The 17288-nt window shown below is 47.7% G+C and overlaps 1 protein-coding gene across 1 annotated transcript in view; it reads right to left on the bottom strand.

The window, feature by feature from the left end:
- mnat1 (MNAT1 component of CDK activating kinase) overlaps positions 1-17288 on the bottom strand; it is an 86618-nt gene that overhangs the window by 2082 nt on the left and 67248 nt on the right. Inside the window, 1 exon segment of the mRNA XM_084309923.1 lies at positions 13504-13625. Within this exon segment, the coding sequence (XP_084166049.1) occupies positions 13504-13625 (122 nt within the window).

Genomic DNA, 17288 nt, shown 5'->3' with positions numbered 1-17288 from the left:
CCCAGTCTGGCCTCTGCTCACCCCTAACACTAGAGGTTAGTTCAGTTCTGCCCCATTAACTCCCCTGCTGTAAGTGCATCTCCTCCCAAAAGGCCAAGCCGCAGTACATGTACTCAGACGCACACCAGGGCCGAAATGTTTGCTAAAGCACACGGAGAATATGACACTTCTTTTTTGCATGACTGTACTTGATAGTACAGCCTGACATAAAAAATGGACAGATGACAACCCAGACAAGCAAGGTCTTGAAATGATTAAATATGTACTGTAGACTCGACAAGAAAAGCAGACAGCCTCTTGACGGCGCCTTTGAAAAGACAAGGGCACAGAGATACTAGGGATGTTCCAATACATTATTGTCATACATTTTTGACGCCGATCCAACTTCACCATCCGTATCAGCGAATGCAGATATCAATAGCATTATTGATCAGTTTAAGAAGTTAGTACAAATGACAGTAAAAAAACAGATTATGCTTTTCAGACGTGCCTATTTTCGAGTGGTGTCAAGTAAAGGACAAAAGCTGAAATTAATTCTTTACACAAAAGTCCTTGTTATTGTTACTCTGTTCTAAAAAATATATATAAAAATACAGACTTGATTCTGATTGCGTAATTTTTTTAAATTTATTTAAAGCCCAGGTCTGCCGATATATTGATGCATCTCTGACAGGTAAAGAGATCAACCACAACACACGCATGACCAGAGGCTGGACCAGACACTTAACAACACTCTACAGTGTGCAGGGAAGCCAGCCATGCTGCTACTGTTTCAGCTTACTGTGTGCCGTCTGTGTGTAGTATGACTAAGTTAGGACCCCCCTCCTCCTCCTCTTCAGCCCCATCGCCCCTCGTCCTCTCCTCCTTCTCTCAGAGGACTGGCCTGCCTTTTGTTCGCAGGCCCCTGAAACCCAAGCCGTTTGGGCCGGTAACATCTTTCACTCTCTGGGCCCCACCGGAGCATTAGCTGCAACTCGATCTGGGCCTTTTCAAAGCCTCCTGTTATTGGGTAAATATGGGTCACTTTGGACTGGTCCATTATGTCGCTTAGGGGGTGGGGGGTGGGAATAGACCAGTGCAGGTGCTAGAGACAAGTAAGTGACACTGAATGACAGTCAGTCTCTGTGTGTGTGTGTGTGTGTGTCTGAATTCGTCAGCGTGGGAGTTTACAGGGGTTTTCCTTTCGTTTACACATACAAAGAATAATGTATACGTGCCCTGTGGCTCACGTGGACTGGGCCAGCTCCTTCTATTTCAAAAGCTTCTCAATTCTCTTTCCTTAGTGCACTTTATATCGTGGTCCCGTGGTAAACATCTCTTAAATATGCTGATTGGTTGGTAGGTGTCCCGTTAAAAGTTGACAACCTACTAAGTAGTTCCAGCCAAACTGCGTGATCGCCGTTCTAAATTACCATAATATGGTACAATGATGGGCATGTGTTGCTTACTGCAATATTTAATTTGGGATAAACAGTAACATGAGCAGATGTTGGAAGTAAATTACAAAAATGAATGATGAAGTGTATACGGTGAAGTGGATGACTTGGAGTCTTCATAATATTATTCTTGCAACGTCTGCACTCAGTGTTTATGTTACTCCTCTTTCAAAGAGCCAAACAGGATCCCGACGGTTTGAGAGCGAACAACATTTTTCCACTCGGGCCTGGAAGTCAGTACCTGGGCAATGTCTCCTGCTAACGCTAATAACCGTCCCGGGTTTTCCCAACGGGACCCCCGAAAGTATTCCCTGCTCCTGTTGCCTGGAAAACGCCACGGAGGCCCCATCCCTAATTCAAAGTGAAAAGATAAGTGGGCGAAAATGTTTCAGGCGGGTTCCGCGTAATTTCCAGTGGAGAATGCGTGGCGCCCCCTTCGTGTTTGGAGGAGCAATGGCGGGTCGGAGGGTGTCTGGCCGCACGGCTCGGGAGAGAAAACAGCCGGGGCTTTTGGAGCAGATAGAGAGGGAGGTTCGCGGCTGGAATCGGGGCCCCCTGTCTAGACTCCACGTGTCGGCTGGAACTGGAACAGCGGCAGGGGAAACCCGGCCGCGGTGGAAAAGAAAAGAGGCCTACTGACGGCAGACACTGTTCTGTTCGACGGCAGACACTTGCACAGACCGCAGGGCAGATGAATGAGACAAAGGAGAAATTGGAATCAGTCTTAAACAATGTTCATTCTGCAGTTATGTGGTTTGGCCGCATTTGTACGTGGAGACATTCCTCGCTGCCGGAAAGCAGGTTCAAGGGGGTTGGAGCGGCTTCGGTCTCTCCATTGATACAGAGAATAAGTGCTGATCTGTATGAATGAGATTCTCTGTCGGAGAGACTAATGTACTAAACAATCTATGAATCACTGGAGCGTGGAGTCTGGTGGAGGGGGCCAGCTGCTCTTACGCGCTCCTCCCGGCTCCACAGCTCTCACAGGTCTCGGCACTGACCCCAGACCAGGCCTTAGCTCGGGCACCTGTCCGCTCTCACAGCAGCGTCTCTGATCCGGGGACAGCAGTTGTTTTTTCAGCATTGGGGATCAAAGAGGCTTCCTAGTTTCAGACCGTCACGAGCGACGATTCATCACCGACAGACCGGGTGATGTTGTTGACCCACGGACAGTTGGGAGACGGACTCTACATTCTGTTCGAAGGAACAACATCTACAAAGTCAAAATCAATAACGCTCTCACCCATCTGAGAACGCTCCAAGGACAGAAGCCTCATTAGCCACCGTGTTTACTCAAACGCTGAGGGCGTCTAAAAGAAGACTTGTAAACACCGGACAGGCGGCACCGGGGGACAGAGGCCAGAGTCACCATGAGCCTGTTGGACAGCAGTCCTGCTTGTGTCAGGAAGTCTTCCTTTAGCGCTCAGACTCGGGCAGCGGTTGGGAATCCCGGCCTGGGAACGAGTGGGCTGTAGGGGTGGTGCAGAGCCACACACCTGCCAGATGATTTGTCATTATAGAGGGGTCAGCACTCAGCTGTCACCCCCTAATCACCCCCCTCCTCCTCCACTCCCTCAAGCACCCCCCACCCCTCCACTCCTCTCCTCCAAAAACACCCCCTGCATTCCTCAGGCGGCTCCAGTTACACTCACTCACGGTGCTGCTACCCCTTCTCCCCCCTTCTGCCTGCAATCTACCCTGAGAGCACAAGCACCCCTGAGCAGAGAGAGAGAATGTGTGTGTGTGCGCGAGAGAGTTTGTGTGTATGTGTGTGTGCGCGCGCGCAAGAGTTTGTGTGTGTGTGCACGCGCAAGAGTTTGTGTGCATGCGCACCATGTGTGTTTGTGTATTTATGCGAGTGTGTGTGCATATTACGCATGTGTGTGTGTGTGAGAGAGAGAGAATATGATTGTGTGTGTGTGTGCATATGCATGTGTGATAGAGAGAGAATATGATTGTGTGTGTGAGAGAGAGAGAGACAGAGAATATGAGAGAGTGCGTGTATGTGCGCATCATGCACAAGTGCAAACCTACACAACCCGCACGCATGCAAGTGCATGTTTGTCTAAGGGTAAAGTGGTCTGTATCTGCAGTATATACCAACAGCGAACCAATGAGGCAGAATTTCACCAGTGGAGAGTGTGTGAATTGGATGAGGCCCCAGCCCAGAAACACAACCCACCCCCCACCCCCTGCAGTCAGGCCAAACACAGAGCACTCTCACAGGTATACTATATCTGTCAACAGCAAGCCTCAATCACCAGAGGTCAAAGGTCACACTCTTTTTCACAAGATGCAGTTTCCTCCAGGACACGAGAGTGTGCAAGACAGATCCGCGGCCATTAGCCAACTACACACCGTCCGACAGATTATCTCAAATTGTACCCAGGGTGTATATGTGTGGAGGCAGGGGGGGGGGTCTTTCAATGCAGTGACATCATACCCCCATGAGCCCATAGACCCCTTATCCGTTACCATGTAGTGTCTCACCGCTGACAGCCTGTAGCTACTTCACTTCAGCCTAAAGAGAAGAGGAGGCTATCAGTAACACTTAGTTTAAGGGGAACTCTTTTAGGGTGTTAACACAAGCATTGGGTGACACTTGACATTATCACTTATAGAAATACAAGCTCATTTGCAGTGATGGACAACCAGCTCTCATCAGGACAACCTGCACGTTATTGGTGATAAGAGCTAAGAGCTATTGCTTCGTTTTGGGCCTGTGAATGGCTGAGTTACAGAGGGCCCATGATAAAGGCCGATTGTAAACACCTCAAACGCAACCTCACTTCCTTGTTCAAAGTGTCACCTGACTGTTCATCCAAGGCTCTCCTCCTGTGTCCCAGCCCTGCACCTCCCCCATCTGGCCTGGTGGGGGCAGTAGAGGCTACCCGACTGAGCGGGCCACTGGCCTAACACCCAACTAGCGCCACAGGCTTGGAGAGCCATCACACCCTACTAGTCACTTGATACTGGAGCTTCTCTCTCTCGCGCTCCCTCTCCCTCTCTCTCTTTCTCTCAGCTCCACAGCCTGCCTCCTGATCAGTCTATGGCCCTGGGGAGCAGAGAAAACATACTGCAGGGGGGCGGGGGTGGGAGAGGGGGGCAGGGGCTGGAGGGGTTGGTGGGGGTTAGGCGGCAATGATATGACATCAGTGTCATCGTCGACCAAATGGGGAGGCTGTAAACAATGGACAGGCATATGCTCTTCACTGAATAGCTCCGAGCACAAGGCACACCCACAACACACACACACACCACAGGGGAGTCTTGATGGTTAGATGTAACATGTTGGGAATGGGAATAGAACACTGGCACACCCGAGGAAGAATAGACTGTTCTCAAGAGGATTCTCCTCCACAGGTATCAGTTACCAGAACACCTCGAGCCACGAGGGAGAGGCAAAGAGGATTTCAATTAGGGAGAGAGATGGGAAGAGAGCGAGGGAGGGAGGGAGGGAGGGAGGGAAGAGAGAGCGAGAGAGAAAAAGAAAAACACAAAAGCAGAGAAAGGTAGAGCGGGGGGGGGGGTGATTCATACATCACAGTGGAGAGGTAACCTCCTACAATTAGTTGTGTGAGGCAAGTCCCCACAGCGCGGCCCCAGATGACGGGAGTTTGTTTTGTTTCCCCCGGTTCTTAAGAGGGGAAAATGAGCCCGCTAATCCCCCCTGTACATCACTGAGCCCTCTGCCCTGGAGGGGGGGCAAGGATCAGGGGAGAGGCACAGGGTTCCTGTGTGTTCCTATGTATGTGTGTGTGTGTGAGAGAGAGAGAGAGAGAGAGAGAGAGAAAGCGATCGTGCATGAGTGCATGAAATCAAAACACGCAACCCACTCCGACTGATGGACAGTGGCCGCCTTACACACCTCTGCATAGACGAGCCCGTGTGTTAATGTATATAAATAGTGAGGAGACATCGCTTTGCTCTCTCGTATACTGACCCACCCTGCTGCCTGTCAGGCAGTGACACAAATAAACCCGGGGAGCATGAGAGGCCGCTACCTCAGAGGATCCCTGGTGTCCCACTGGTGGTGTCTGCTTCACCCGGGCTGGGATGGCCTGGTTTGGCCTGGCCTGGGTAAGTAAGAGTTGGGGGGGGGGGGGGGGGGGGGGGTGCGGCTGCTGCTGGGCTGTCTGGCACACGGCCTACACAGGAAAAACAATAACACTAAAACCAGACCTCGGTCAGATGAGCAGAATACACACTGGGGGGACTGCCCCGCTCTTTATGGCCTCCCTCGCTCTCCCTGCTGCTGCTCTCCAGGCCCCGGCTCTGAAATGACTCATCCACAAGTTAAAAAGCCTCTTCACGGAGTCGAGCGACTATGACAAACCAACCCACTACAGTTACGTGCTTATTATGACTCGCACTCAAAAGAGAAGATCAATATTTGCTCAGGTCCAGGGCAGGGGGAACAATAGGGATGTGGCCTCAGCAGAGCCACGTCTGTTAATGGTCCGTTTACTGACACAAACGGGATAATGGTCTAGGTGGGGTTCTAGGGGTTGGTACAGTACAGTTCCGTCTCTGCTCCAGTAATGATCATCAGGGTCGGTACAGTACAGTTCTGTCTCTGCTCCAGTAATGATCATCATGGTCTAGGTGGGGTTCCAGGGGTCGGTACTGTATAGTTCTGTTTCTGCTCCAGTAATGAGCACAGTAAGCAGCTACAAGGCGAGACAGAATCTCAATGTTGGCCAGTGACCATATACATAGTGATGCTGGGGAACCCGGCTGACAAGACAAGTCAAATAGCTGTGCTATAAAGGCCCAATCAGTGATCACAACGCAAACAAACAGCCCCTCCACCTAAATGTTTTATAGTCTTGTTGGTTGACTGAGCTCTTGATACAAGACAGCATGAGTTTTAAAAATTGTATTCACTGTATTTTGTGGCCGTAAAATATTTAGCTTACGTTGGTTATGTTTGGACACATCATAGTAAAAACAGATCTAACGCTGTATTCCGAATTACAAAAGGAAAGTTCCCAATAGCATATTCTCCAATCTACAGATCAAGAACGGAATATATATTATACCTCACCTTGATATGGTCAAACCATTTTATAACAGATTTGGGCTTTAAAGCTCAGGCTCCCACATTTATATATAGTTCCTGCAGTCTCTTTTGGATATGCAAATTTCAAATCTGTGAGCTACTGGATTGCAGTCAAGCTGTCCGATGTAAGCTGCGGAAGCATATAAATGACCGGAGAAGAAGTACCTTGAGGTCTTTGGTTACCCGGGCTATGGTTTATCTAGTAACACACCACACTGGCACGTGCCATGAGTGTGAGGTGTCGAAGAGTGGATGGTATCAGATATCGGAGTAGCCAACATCCATGCAATGGAGCACAAGTCTGGCCTGAGGTCTCGGTTATGGTGGCTGGTAACCCAAAAATATTTTTTGGGGGTGGAAGAGTCCCATTGTGTGAAAGCCGCATATAGTTATCCTAAACCATTTTCTCATAAAATGAATTTTTATAGCAATGAGTGAATATTTTAATTGGCCGAACGAAAGCTAAATATGTGTCTTGAGACATTATCTAATAGTAGTAAAACTACATCAAAGACCTCTGCTCTTGGGGGAGTTCATCTGAGGTCATACTAGACGGCGCCTCACTCCCCTTCACCCAGCCCATAACTCAAGCATCAAAGCTGTATGGGTGTGTGAGTGTGTCCATGTGTGTATGTGTGCGCACAGCCGTTTAAGGGCCAGTGTACAAGAGCTCTTCTCTCCAAGGTGCCATCACTCTGTTGCAGTCAGTCTCTCTCTCAGCACTCTGCTGTCCAGTGCTGCTCCCCGGGTTCTCTCCAGTCAGCGACCTCTGCTCTCTCCTCTCTCCCCCCGCGGCCCCAACAGGCCCCGCCCCCCCGTGGCCCCAACAGGCCCCCTGAACCATCAAATGGATGTGCTCCCTGCCGGGATCACAGACCCTGAAATGTATGGAAAAGCCATCGAGGGCCATTTCCCAAAAAGAAAAAAAAATAACTCTTCAGCTAGTCCCTCAGCCCAGCACTGGCTCGCCTGTTGTACTGCTCTCCATAAAGACAGGAAGGAGCCATATCACGGCTGACTTACAGTCTCTCAACAGAGAGAGGAAGGGGGGAGCGAGAAGGATAATTGAGGAATGAGTTGGACGCAACTTCCAACCTCACATACGGTGGCTGGGATGGAGTCGGAGGTCACTGGGACGGGTGTTTGTTTGGCTTGCTAACTCCCCTGATCCAGACTGAGGGCCGGTGGAAGGGAAGTCCTTGGGCTTTGGTAGGCCAGGCCCAGCAGCATGAAGCAAGGGAAGATGGAGAGAAAGGCCTGGGTGGACGAGCTGGATTCCCGGAGCCTATGACTGTCATAGCACCGCAGATTACACTGCTTCACTCCCTCCCACTCACTTAACACACATACACAGGCATACACACACACACACACACTACATCCCCCTCTCTCTCCCTCTCTCTCACACACACACACACTACATCCCCCTCTCTCTCCCTCTCTCTCACACACACACATACATACACACACACACACACACATCAATCCCCACATCAACACAGGCAAGTCAGAGGGCGCAGGCAGGAGGAGAACATCACTCAAAGAGCCATTAATCATTGGCTGCACGCCAGACCAGGAAGCAGGCCTCCATCACTGCTAGACAGACAGTATGTGTATGCACGAATGCATGGATGTATGCGTGTTGAAAAGATGAAGTATATGACTAGACAATGACTTAGGGGGTGGTTGCCTTAAGACATAAAAGAGTGCTTGTTGTCAGAGCCCTTTCAAAAGGGAGACTAGTCTTTCTCACTTCTTGTAATGCGTCACATGAGCTGTACAAGGCTTGGTATTGGCTGGCTTACCCCCCCCCCCCCCCACCATAGGAGATCAGAGGGGGCACAAGCTCCCTTCACCCCAATGAAATATCCAGAGGTTTTGGATGAATAAGGATATTTTAATTGGCCGAACGAAAGCTAAATATGTGTCTTGAGACACATTATCTAATAGTAGTAAAACTACTAACCGTAGATATCAAGGTAAATATTGGACTGGACTTTACACGCTGAAGGGTGTTGTGAACATTGTGATGCTGAATTCATATTTTTCTGACCTGTAGATCCGGCGCAAAACAAGCTTGTTTGAGCCTCGTCCTGCTTTCTCACAGTGTTGACGAGGGCACCCGTGTAAAAGCTCTCTCCACTTAGGAGACAGGAACTGCTCCATTTTCATCTCATCAGTGCAGCTTCTAATGCTTCATCTTCCTTCATTACAGCATCTTTGGTCGTATGAAGTCTTCAGTCAACGGCCAGTCCTCTCCACTTTTAACCCATTCAGCCAGTCTCCAGTGGTCTGGCGACGCACGTTTGTAGACTACTTCCTGGTGCGGAGCGGCACATCCCCCTCAGGAGAGAGGCTCCAGACTAAACACTCACTCCGCCCGGCTCAGCTGCTCCCCTTCACCCTGCCCGACGAGAGACGGATGCTTGACAAGCGCTCCCAACAGAAAACCTCACTTTTTCCACCAATTATAGAGACTCACAGGGAGGGGGGAGGGGGACGAGGAGACAAAACTTCATAATATTATCCTCACTGGCATTTGGCGAAGCATGTTGAGCAACTGCTGTCAGAGAGATGGGCTAATTTCAGGGCGACCTGTGCCAACACAAACAACGGTTCTCTCTAGCTTTCATTGTCAGCACTTGAGGTTTGAGTAGAATGTTTTAATGCTCCACTGCCAATTTCTCTTTCCCTCACCCCCGTCCTCCATACGATTCGTCCCGTCCCAAGATTCCCAGCCAGTCTTTCATCGCCTACGCAGGACTCTTGATCTTTAAGGAGCAGTCTTCATTGCATGAAAACCCATGCAGATGCTCTTGATGCACATACAAACAATAAACAAAAAAACACATAAAGACAATCTTTTTCTCAGGCCTAGAAGATAATGTGTATGCCCGGGCTCAAAACAAAACATAGGCCTTTTCAAACAAACGTGCAAATGTGTCTTAAACAGTACCATGTGTTTAGGATGTATACAAGTGCTCCCATTCAGGGTCTGTGTCTTTCAGCAGGCGCCAGGGGGGTGGATGTCAACAACAGCTACCTATTCTATGTTTGCCTGCCGTGCACAGAGATTCACATCCCAGCCGTGTAAAATGTTACTGGGACTCCTCTCTTCATGACTACCGAGCGGTACTTTAACGAAACAAAAAATGAGGAGCGGAACTCTGTACTTGTGACGAGTTCTTACCTCTAATCTGTGGGTGACGTAGGAAGGAAAAGTCGCTGTCTGTAATAGGGAATGGATGCGCCGATACTGTATCTGATATACGGCCAACGCAACTGATACCAGGCTTAAACATCTGATACCAGGCTTAAACATCCGATACCAGGCTTAAACATCTGATACCAGGCTTAAACATCCGATACCAGGCTTAAACATCCGATACCAGGCTTAAACATCCGATACCAGGCTTAAACATCTGATACCAGGCTTAAACATCTGATACCAGGCTTAAACATCTGATACCAGGCTTAAACAGGGTATCATCTAATATCTGGCCGATACCAGGCATCTAATACCAAGTTTAAACAGGGTATCACCTGATACCAGACTTAACAAAGGGCATCGATACTAGGCTTTGGGAAGTATTTTGACATGTACATGGGTACCTTGGTCGCGTAGTGTATCTTGTAGACCAGGCCCATTGCAAGTTGCTGTACTCTTGTCGTCTACTGCTCTAAGCCATCCTAGGTTGTCAAAGTGGGCAGGGGTGAGGTGGGTTCTAGGAGTAAGGTCAAGCAGTAGTCTGACCAGTTTGTTTTGAGATGTTTGTAATTTAGTTTTTAGCGCCTTTGAGGTGCTTTGGTACCATACCAATGAGTGCTCCTGCCAGAGTCTTCAGGGTATTTTTGTTTACCAGAGAGGAGATCCGGTACAAGAATCGAGTTCGTTGGTTGACTTTTTTTATTACATTGGATGCCATTTTGTCACAGGAAAGATTAGCCGGGCTTAAACAGGGTTATTGATACAAGGCTTAAACAGGGTTATCGATACCAGGCTTGAACAGGGTTATCGATACCAGGCTTAAACAGGGTTATAGATACAAGTCTTAAACAGGGTATCATCTGATATCCGGCCGATACCAGGCTTAGGCAGGATATCAATACCAGGCTTAAACAGGGTATCAATACAAGGCTTAAACAGGGCATCATCTGATATCCAGCTGATACCAGGCTTAAGCAGGGTATCCGTTTGACATGCGTTACATCTCCAGAATTGAAGCCAAGCTATTCGATTTTCTGCATTTTGGCATACAAATTTTTTGGGGATATCTCCAATGGAGAAACATTTATTATGTCATAATAAAAATTCCAATGCTGACTCAAATGGTCTAAATTGATACAGTAAAAGTAAAAGTTTAGGAATCCATATTGGCAGTGGAAAAGAATAGGTATCCGTTCATCCCCTTGTCCATAATGCTATATTCCTACTGTACCCTAAGCCTGTGTGTGCGTTGATCTGGGAATGTGCCAATCAATGAGACGGACAACATGATGTCGCTATTACAGAAACCTCAAGCTGTAGGGGTGCTATCCTCTGTGGCAGATCGTACACACCTACACACACCATGTGCATACACTGCATGTGTATGTATGTATGTATGTGTGTGTGTGTGGGGGGGGGAGGGGGTTAGGGGGGAAGCTGAATGGACACTTTCGTAGGCCCCTGTTGCCTGAACATGCAGCCTTTTCTCTGCCCCAGTATTGAGGCAGCTGTCTTTAATAAGAGCTCAGCTCAGCCCATATTTATTCAGGTACAGCCGACAGAGAGGGAGAGACAGCGAGAGAGGCGTGGCCCTTCTTTTTCCTGGCAGCGGCGCAGCACTCCTGCGGTTTTTTTTGGGGGGCAAAGGGACAAGGCAAATAAGACACATACAGTGAGTGTGAGAGAGTGAGAGAGTGAGAGTGAGAGAGAGTGAGAGTGAGAGTGAGAAAGTGGTGGAAGAAAGATGGTGTTTAACTAAAAAGCAAGGCTCCGGTCAGGTCTGTGTTGACTGGACATCCTGTGCAGAGACTGGCCCCAGAGGCCCCAGGGCCACTAGGGAGAGGTAGGTGTGTGTGTGTGTGTGTGTGTGTGTGTGTGTGTGTGTGTGTGTGTGTAGGTGTGTAGGTGTGTAGGTGTGTGCGTGTGTGTGTGTAGGTGTGTGCATGTGTGTGCGCGTGCGCAACTCTCCAGTCCCTCCTGACGGGCCTGTCTAAGACAAATCACCGGTGGTGCTGCAGTCACCATGGGCCCTGACCAAGACAAACAGCCCTGTTTAAAATACACCCCCCCCCCACCCCCACACACACAGAGACCCGTCCATATCCCCCTCAGACACACGCAGGCATGTTCCCTTCACAGGTCACAGGACCGGGGCTCCAGCCCGACTCTCTACACACACACACACAGAGGACTCACTTTCACCCTCTCAACCCTGTCTGTGCTCTCTCGCTCTTTCGCTCTCTCCTCCCTGCTCCCCCAGCACACCCCTTTCAAATGTTACCACATCACACAAGTTCTGTTGTGGCCAAGAAGCTGCTGGGATTGAAATGAGATGGGGGTGAATGTGAGTGTGTATGACGCTAACCGTGTACTGGGTTGCGGGGACTGTACATGTGTGTGTGCTCAAGGGTGTGTGTGTGTGTGTGTGAGTGTGTGCACGTGCGTTTGTGTATGTCTGAGCGTGTGTGTGTGTGTGTGTGTGTGCATCTGTGCACGTGCGTTTGTGTATGTCTGAGCGTGTGTGTGTGTGTGTATGCGTAAAACCCCAAACCTAGCTGAATCACAAACTGCAAACTGCACAGAAGTGTCAGCAGTATTCCTTGTTTTTACTTAACAGAGCACATTGCATCGTGGGAGTTGTGGTTTGTCGGACTGGGGGCTGTCTGTGTCGCTGCCTGAGGCCTGGGCCTGGGGGAGCAGCGTTCCTCATCGAGTCCAGCCTCATTTATCTCAGTGGCAGAGCCCTTCCTCTCCAGCGCCACTCCTCCAGGACCCCTGAACTGCTGACACCAGACCCCCAACTCCTCAGTCGTCCTCCTAGCACCCCCCCCCTTCCCCCCTCAGTTCCCTCAGCTCCAGCATGCGGCAAACATTGTGAGATGTGTTTCATCTGCATATTGATCAGCCCCGGCCAAAAGAAGCAGAAACTCAGCATTTAACTGCATACATAATGTAAAGAGGTGCCAGTTATTGTACTTAAACTCTCATGCAATCCTTTAAGGGGAGAAGTTTAGCCTTAATGAGGTGCTTCTCCAGCTAATTAGGTGAATGCAATTGTGTGAAAAAAATCAATAGTGCCTTTTATCTGAAGAACGATACAAGTACAAAGAAACTAGAAAAGTTGCAGCAAAGCTGAAAATATCACGCAAAAAAATATGCATAATCCCAGCTAAAGGAAAGGTTGAAGCATTGCTGAAAATTGCTTTCCACCAATGGGCTAGCCCTGAAAATGCTCCAAATGTGCCCCTGTCACCCAATAAAAGGCAGTTTTTCTCAGTGTGTGGGCAGGCTGCAGTGCCAGCCAGTGCAGACGGCTGGGCGCTCGGCTGTCTTGATGGATAGCCTGTGCTTGGCGAGGACTGGACCAGTGGCGTCGTGGATTGATTGGCCCAAGGGGGCCGTCGGGGGGGAAAGCACTTCCTGTGCGTGTTAATGGACGTTCCTGTAGAGGCACTGTGGCGGCTTGAGGTAGGGCAGTAGTGTTTCTCTCTCCCTAATCAGAGGAGACTGCACTGAGAGGAGCCAGGCTTCCCTCAGCAGCTTTCTGCTCCCCTGCTACAGCTTGAGCAGTACACCTACTTATGGACAGACTTGAACAGTCCAATAAAATCCTATCATTTAAAAAAATATATATATATATTTATTGAAAATCCACTGAACCCCGATCATGGTACCATCGTCAAAACATACTGACATTTCTATTCACTGCATGTTTTAAAGGAGCTGAAATCGACGCCATTCCTGCGGTGGCAGTTGTGTGGTGCCTACATGTTGTGAGTGTGTGAAGGTGTTCGTACCCGTGTCGCCCTAGCTGATCCAGCTCAGGTACTGGCGGTCCATGGGTCTCGATGTGGAGGGGATAGTACCGGTAGAGAACCTCCTCTATCTGGGTTACAGGCTGCAGACACACCGTCTGGCCCTACGGAGAACAAAGCGGAGAGAATAACACACAACGTCACACAATAAACTTCATTGTCTCAGTCTGATAAGCTGTTAAGTAGTACTGGAAACTATGGCTACAGTGTGATCACGGTGACGAAGCAACGGGAAAAAACATTTGGCAGAAATAGGCTTAATGTCAATCAAAGCTCAGAGGTAACAGCCAACACTTCTCGACAAACTGGTTGGTTTGTAAATGCGGAGTTTTGTCAGACAACATTTTTCACTTTCCACGAGTGCTGCTGGCTTCGGGAGGAGAGACGGCGTGAGTGAGCACCTCAGAGTCGTCCAAAGACACACCGTTGAATGACTTATTGACTGCTGCAAATAGTCTCCATGAGAATCTAATGAAATAGAAACGGCTGAACATCAGATAAGATGCAGTATCAACCACCAGGCAGAGCATTGACTGAAACTTCTCCAATCAAGAGGACAAATTAAACCATTACACTGACGAGCTCCATTTCATAAACACTCTTCCAATCCATAAGAATGGAAGACTGGGATTTCAGTTTCGTCTGCCCGTTCAAGTCGCAATACGGACTCATGTTTCTCGCGCCCTTGACCATGGCTATTGAGTGAGAAATGCAATACGTTACTGCATTGTTCAACTTGGACCCGCGCCATTCAAGGAGGAGAGAGGGGGGAGGGGGGGATTTCCAAACAGGGTCAGACAGCCATGTTCTCTCTAGCGTTTTAAAGCAGTCGTGACTTTAAAGAAGTCGAGCCGCAGTCTGGATGACAATGAGAGAAACCCAGAATTAAGAGATGAGCTTTAAACAAACAGACTATTTGGAGGGAGCAGCGGAGATGAGCGAAGAGACTAAGGGGAGATAAAGGAGAGAGAACAGAGGGAAGGGAGAAACCGGGGAGTGTAAACAACACAGAGCGCAAGAGGGGAGCTGATGAAAACCCAGCAAACGAGGAACATGTGGCCCCGTGCCCACAGACTGCTTGTCCTCGACACACGCTCAGGCCTTACAGTCCCCACAACAACCAGTGATGAACACAATGGAACCATAATAGATAGTCGTTTTCTTTTTAAAGGGGGGACATATTGTAGGAATTACATATTTAATTTTTATATATTTAGATAATATTTGATCAAGGCTATCTAAATGAAGACTAGATTGTCAAACATTTGTATTTGATTGAGTGCCTAGATTTGCAGTTATTACATTTTCAAGAATGTGATTTTTACAGGCGGTTTCAGATTATTTTCATTTACTGCCACAAGCAAACTTGGGTCTTTATTGGTACTCCTCCCTAGTAGACAGCCGTTTAAATCCTTCCAATCTATTTGAACAGATTTTAACTGATAGGTGGAATGTCTCTAATCAGCAGGAGGTTTACATCATTCCAATGGAGAGGATTGGTACTGTCAGCCAATCTAGGTTCAGTATCACTATACTACTATACAATGAACTGTTCATACAGATGGGTGTATAAGAAATGTTTGTTTCGGCTGTGAAACATCAAAACGGCGGCGGAACAATTATAGGTTTGGTATGGTTACATTCTGCGTGGAAGAAGGGAGATTAAGTGTGGGATTCTATACTTTGAGTCATATCTAATTAACTAAACTGTATTAGTAGTTTGAAAAACAACATGAAGATTAGGGATGCGTCCATTCGATCCTCCGTATGTGTAACGGTCCGGTACTGGCCACGTGATCGGATAACGTTATTGGAAAGGAAATTAAGTTATAATCCAATCCAACGACAAATCTAGCATTAACTATCACAGAAATGCTTGTAATGTTTGAGCGACATGCCACATGGTTGAATGCTGCTGGCCATTCAGAAATGCTGCCAGAAGTAGTTGTGTGTATGTGGAAAAAGCTTGACTAATACAAAAAGGCAGCAGGAAAGGAACCGAGTCATGTTGTGGTCTATGTATTTCTTCCATTAGGGGAGTGGAGTATTTGTTTCATAGCCTGGAGGCCACATTCTTTATCACCAAATGTATTTTTGACTTTCGCGACACAGACTGATCTTCCTCATATCCCGGGACTGCGTTCTACATTACATTTTAACCATATTTTATCTATTTATTACTAAAAGATTTGCACTACATCTCTACCTAATTTTTGTATTTTGTTGCATTTTGTACTTTAGGTTTGTATATTTTGTATAGTGTTTGGTCTTTATTATTATTTTTTTATTGTATGAAGCACAATCCTAGGGGGGCTCATACAGAAGCAAACATTTCACTGTAATGTACATGTACCTTATGTGACAAATAAAACAAAACTTGATTCACATTTACATACATTTATCCAAAGAAGGGTACAAGTCTTTCAGCTGAGTAACAATGTTCATCAAACAGTGTTGAAACTTGGGTGCAACAGTCTTGAGTGCATAGTAGTAAAGACATATTAGTATAGTAGGTAGTAATATAGGCAAGGAAGATTATTTAGTGGAAAAGTGCATGATAGTAAAACTTCTAACTGCTGTTCTGTCCCCCAGTGGAACGCAGCCCCCGATTGGTTCCCGTAGTTGATGACGTGAAATACAGGCCACCACTGGCAAAACAGTAATGGCGTCTCCCGAAGGGATTGATTGATTGATTGATTGAAAACTTTATTAACAGATTGCAGAATGGGTACAGTACAGTACAGCTCAATACATACAATTGTTAAGGGGATGCAGACCAGAGAAAGACTTTCGTCTTGTTTACATCAGGGTCCCCCATTTTCAATTCATCGTAACATATATGACATACATGACATACAGATAGACAGTACTGCTACATCTATACATTTATGACATACCAGATTTGCAATTACAGTACTGTTTGTGATACAAAAAGAGTCCAGAAAAAAAAAAAGAGTATATACATTTGACGTAGAAACTGTACATTGGATTGGGTAGGTGGGGGTGGGGGGGACTGTACATTGGAGGTGGTTGGGTGGGTGGGGGGGGGGGGGGGTTTGGGTAGGAGTGGGGGGGGGGGGGGGGGGGGTTGGGTAGGAGGGGTGGGGGACACTGTACAACTGTACAAACAAAACTGTACATTGGATTATTGACAAGACCATACTTGGTAATTTACTGTACATTGGAGGGGGTTGTGTTCGGACATTTACAGGGGCCAGTTTCGAGTTGCAGTCTCCCTTAGGTGTTTTTTGAGAGTGTTTTTGAAAGTGATGTGGCATAATTGCGAAACGGGTTTAGTCCCTTGTTTGAGCCGAATCTGGGTTTAACATGATTTGTGGAGCTCCCTCTGGTGTTGTGATCGTGGTATTCACTGACCTTTGGGAAGTATTTTGACATATACATGGGTACCTTGGTCGTGTAGTGTATCTTGTAGACCAGGCCCATTGCAAGTTGCTGTACTCTGTCGTCTACTCTAAGCCATCCTAGGTTGTCAAAGTGGGCAGGGGTGAGGTGGGTTCTAGGAGTAAGGTCAAGCAGTAGTCTGACCAGTTTGTTTTGAGATGTTTGTAATTTTGTTTTTAGCGCCTTTGAGGTGCTTTGGTACCATGAGGTGCAAGCATAGTCGTAGTACCCTTGAATGAGTGCTCCTGCTAGAGTCTTCAGGGTATTCTTGTTTACCAGTGAGGAGATCCGGTACAAGAATCGAGTTCGTTGGTTGACTTTTTTAATTACATTGGATGCCATTTTGTCACAGGAAAGATTTGCCT

The sequence above is a fragment of the Notolepis coatsorum genome (assembly GCF_963971535.1).
Source record: "Notolepis coatsorum genome assembly, chromosome: 3".
NCBI lineage: Eukaryota > Metazoa > Chordata > Actinopteri > Aulopiformes > Paralepididae > Notolepis > Notolepis coatsorum.
This window is presented reverse-complemented; position numbering and strand designations above follow the sequence as displayed.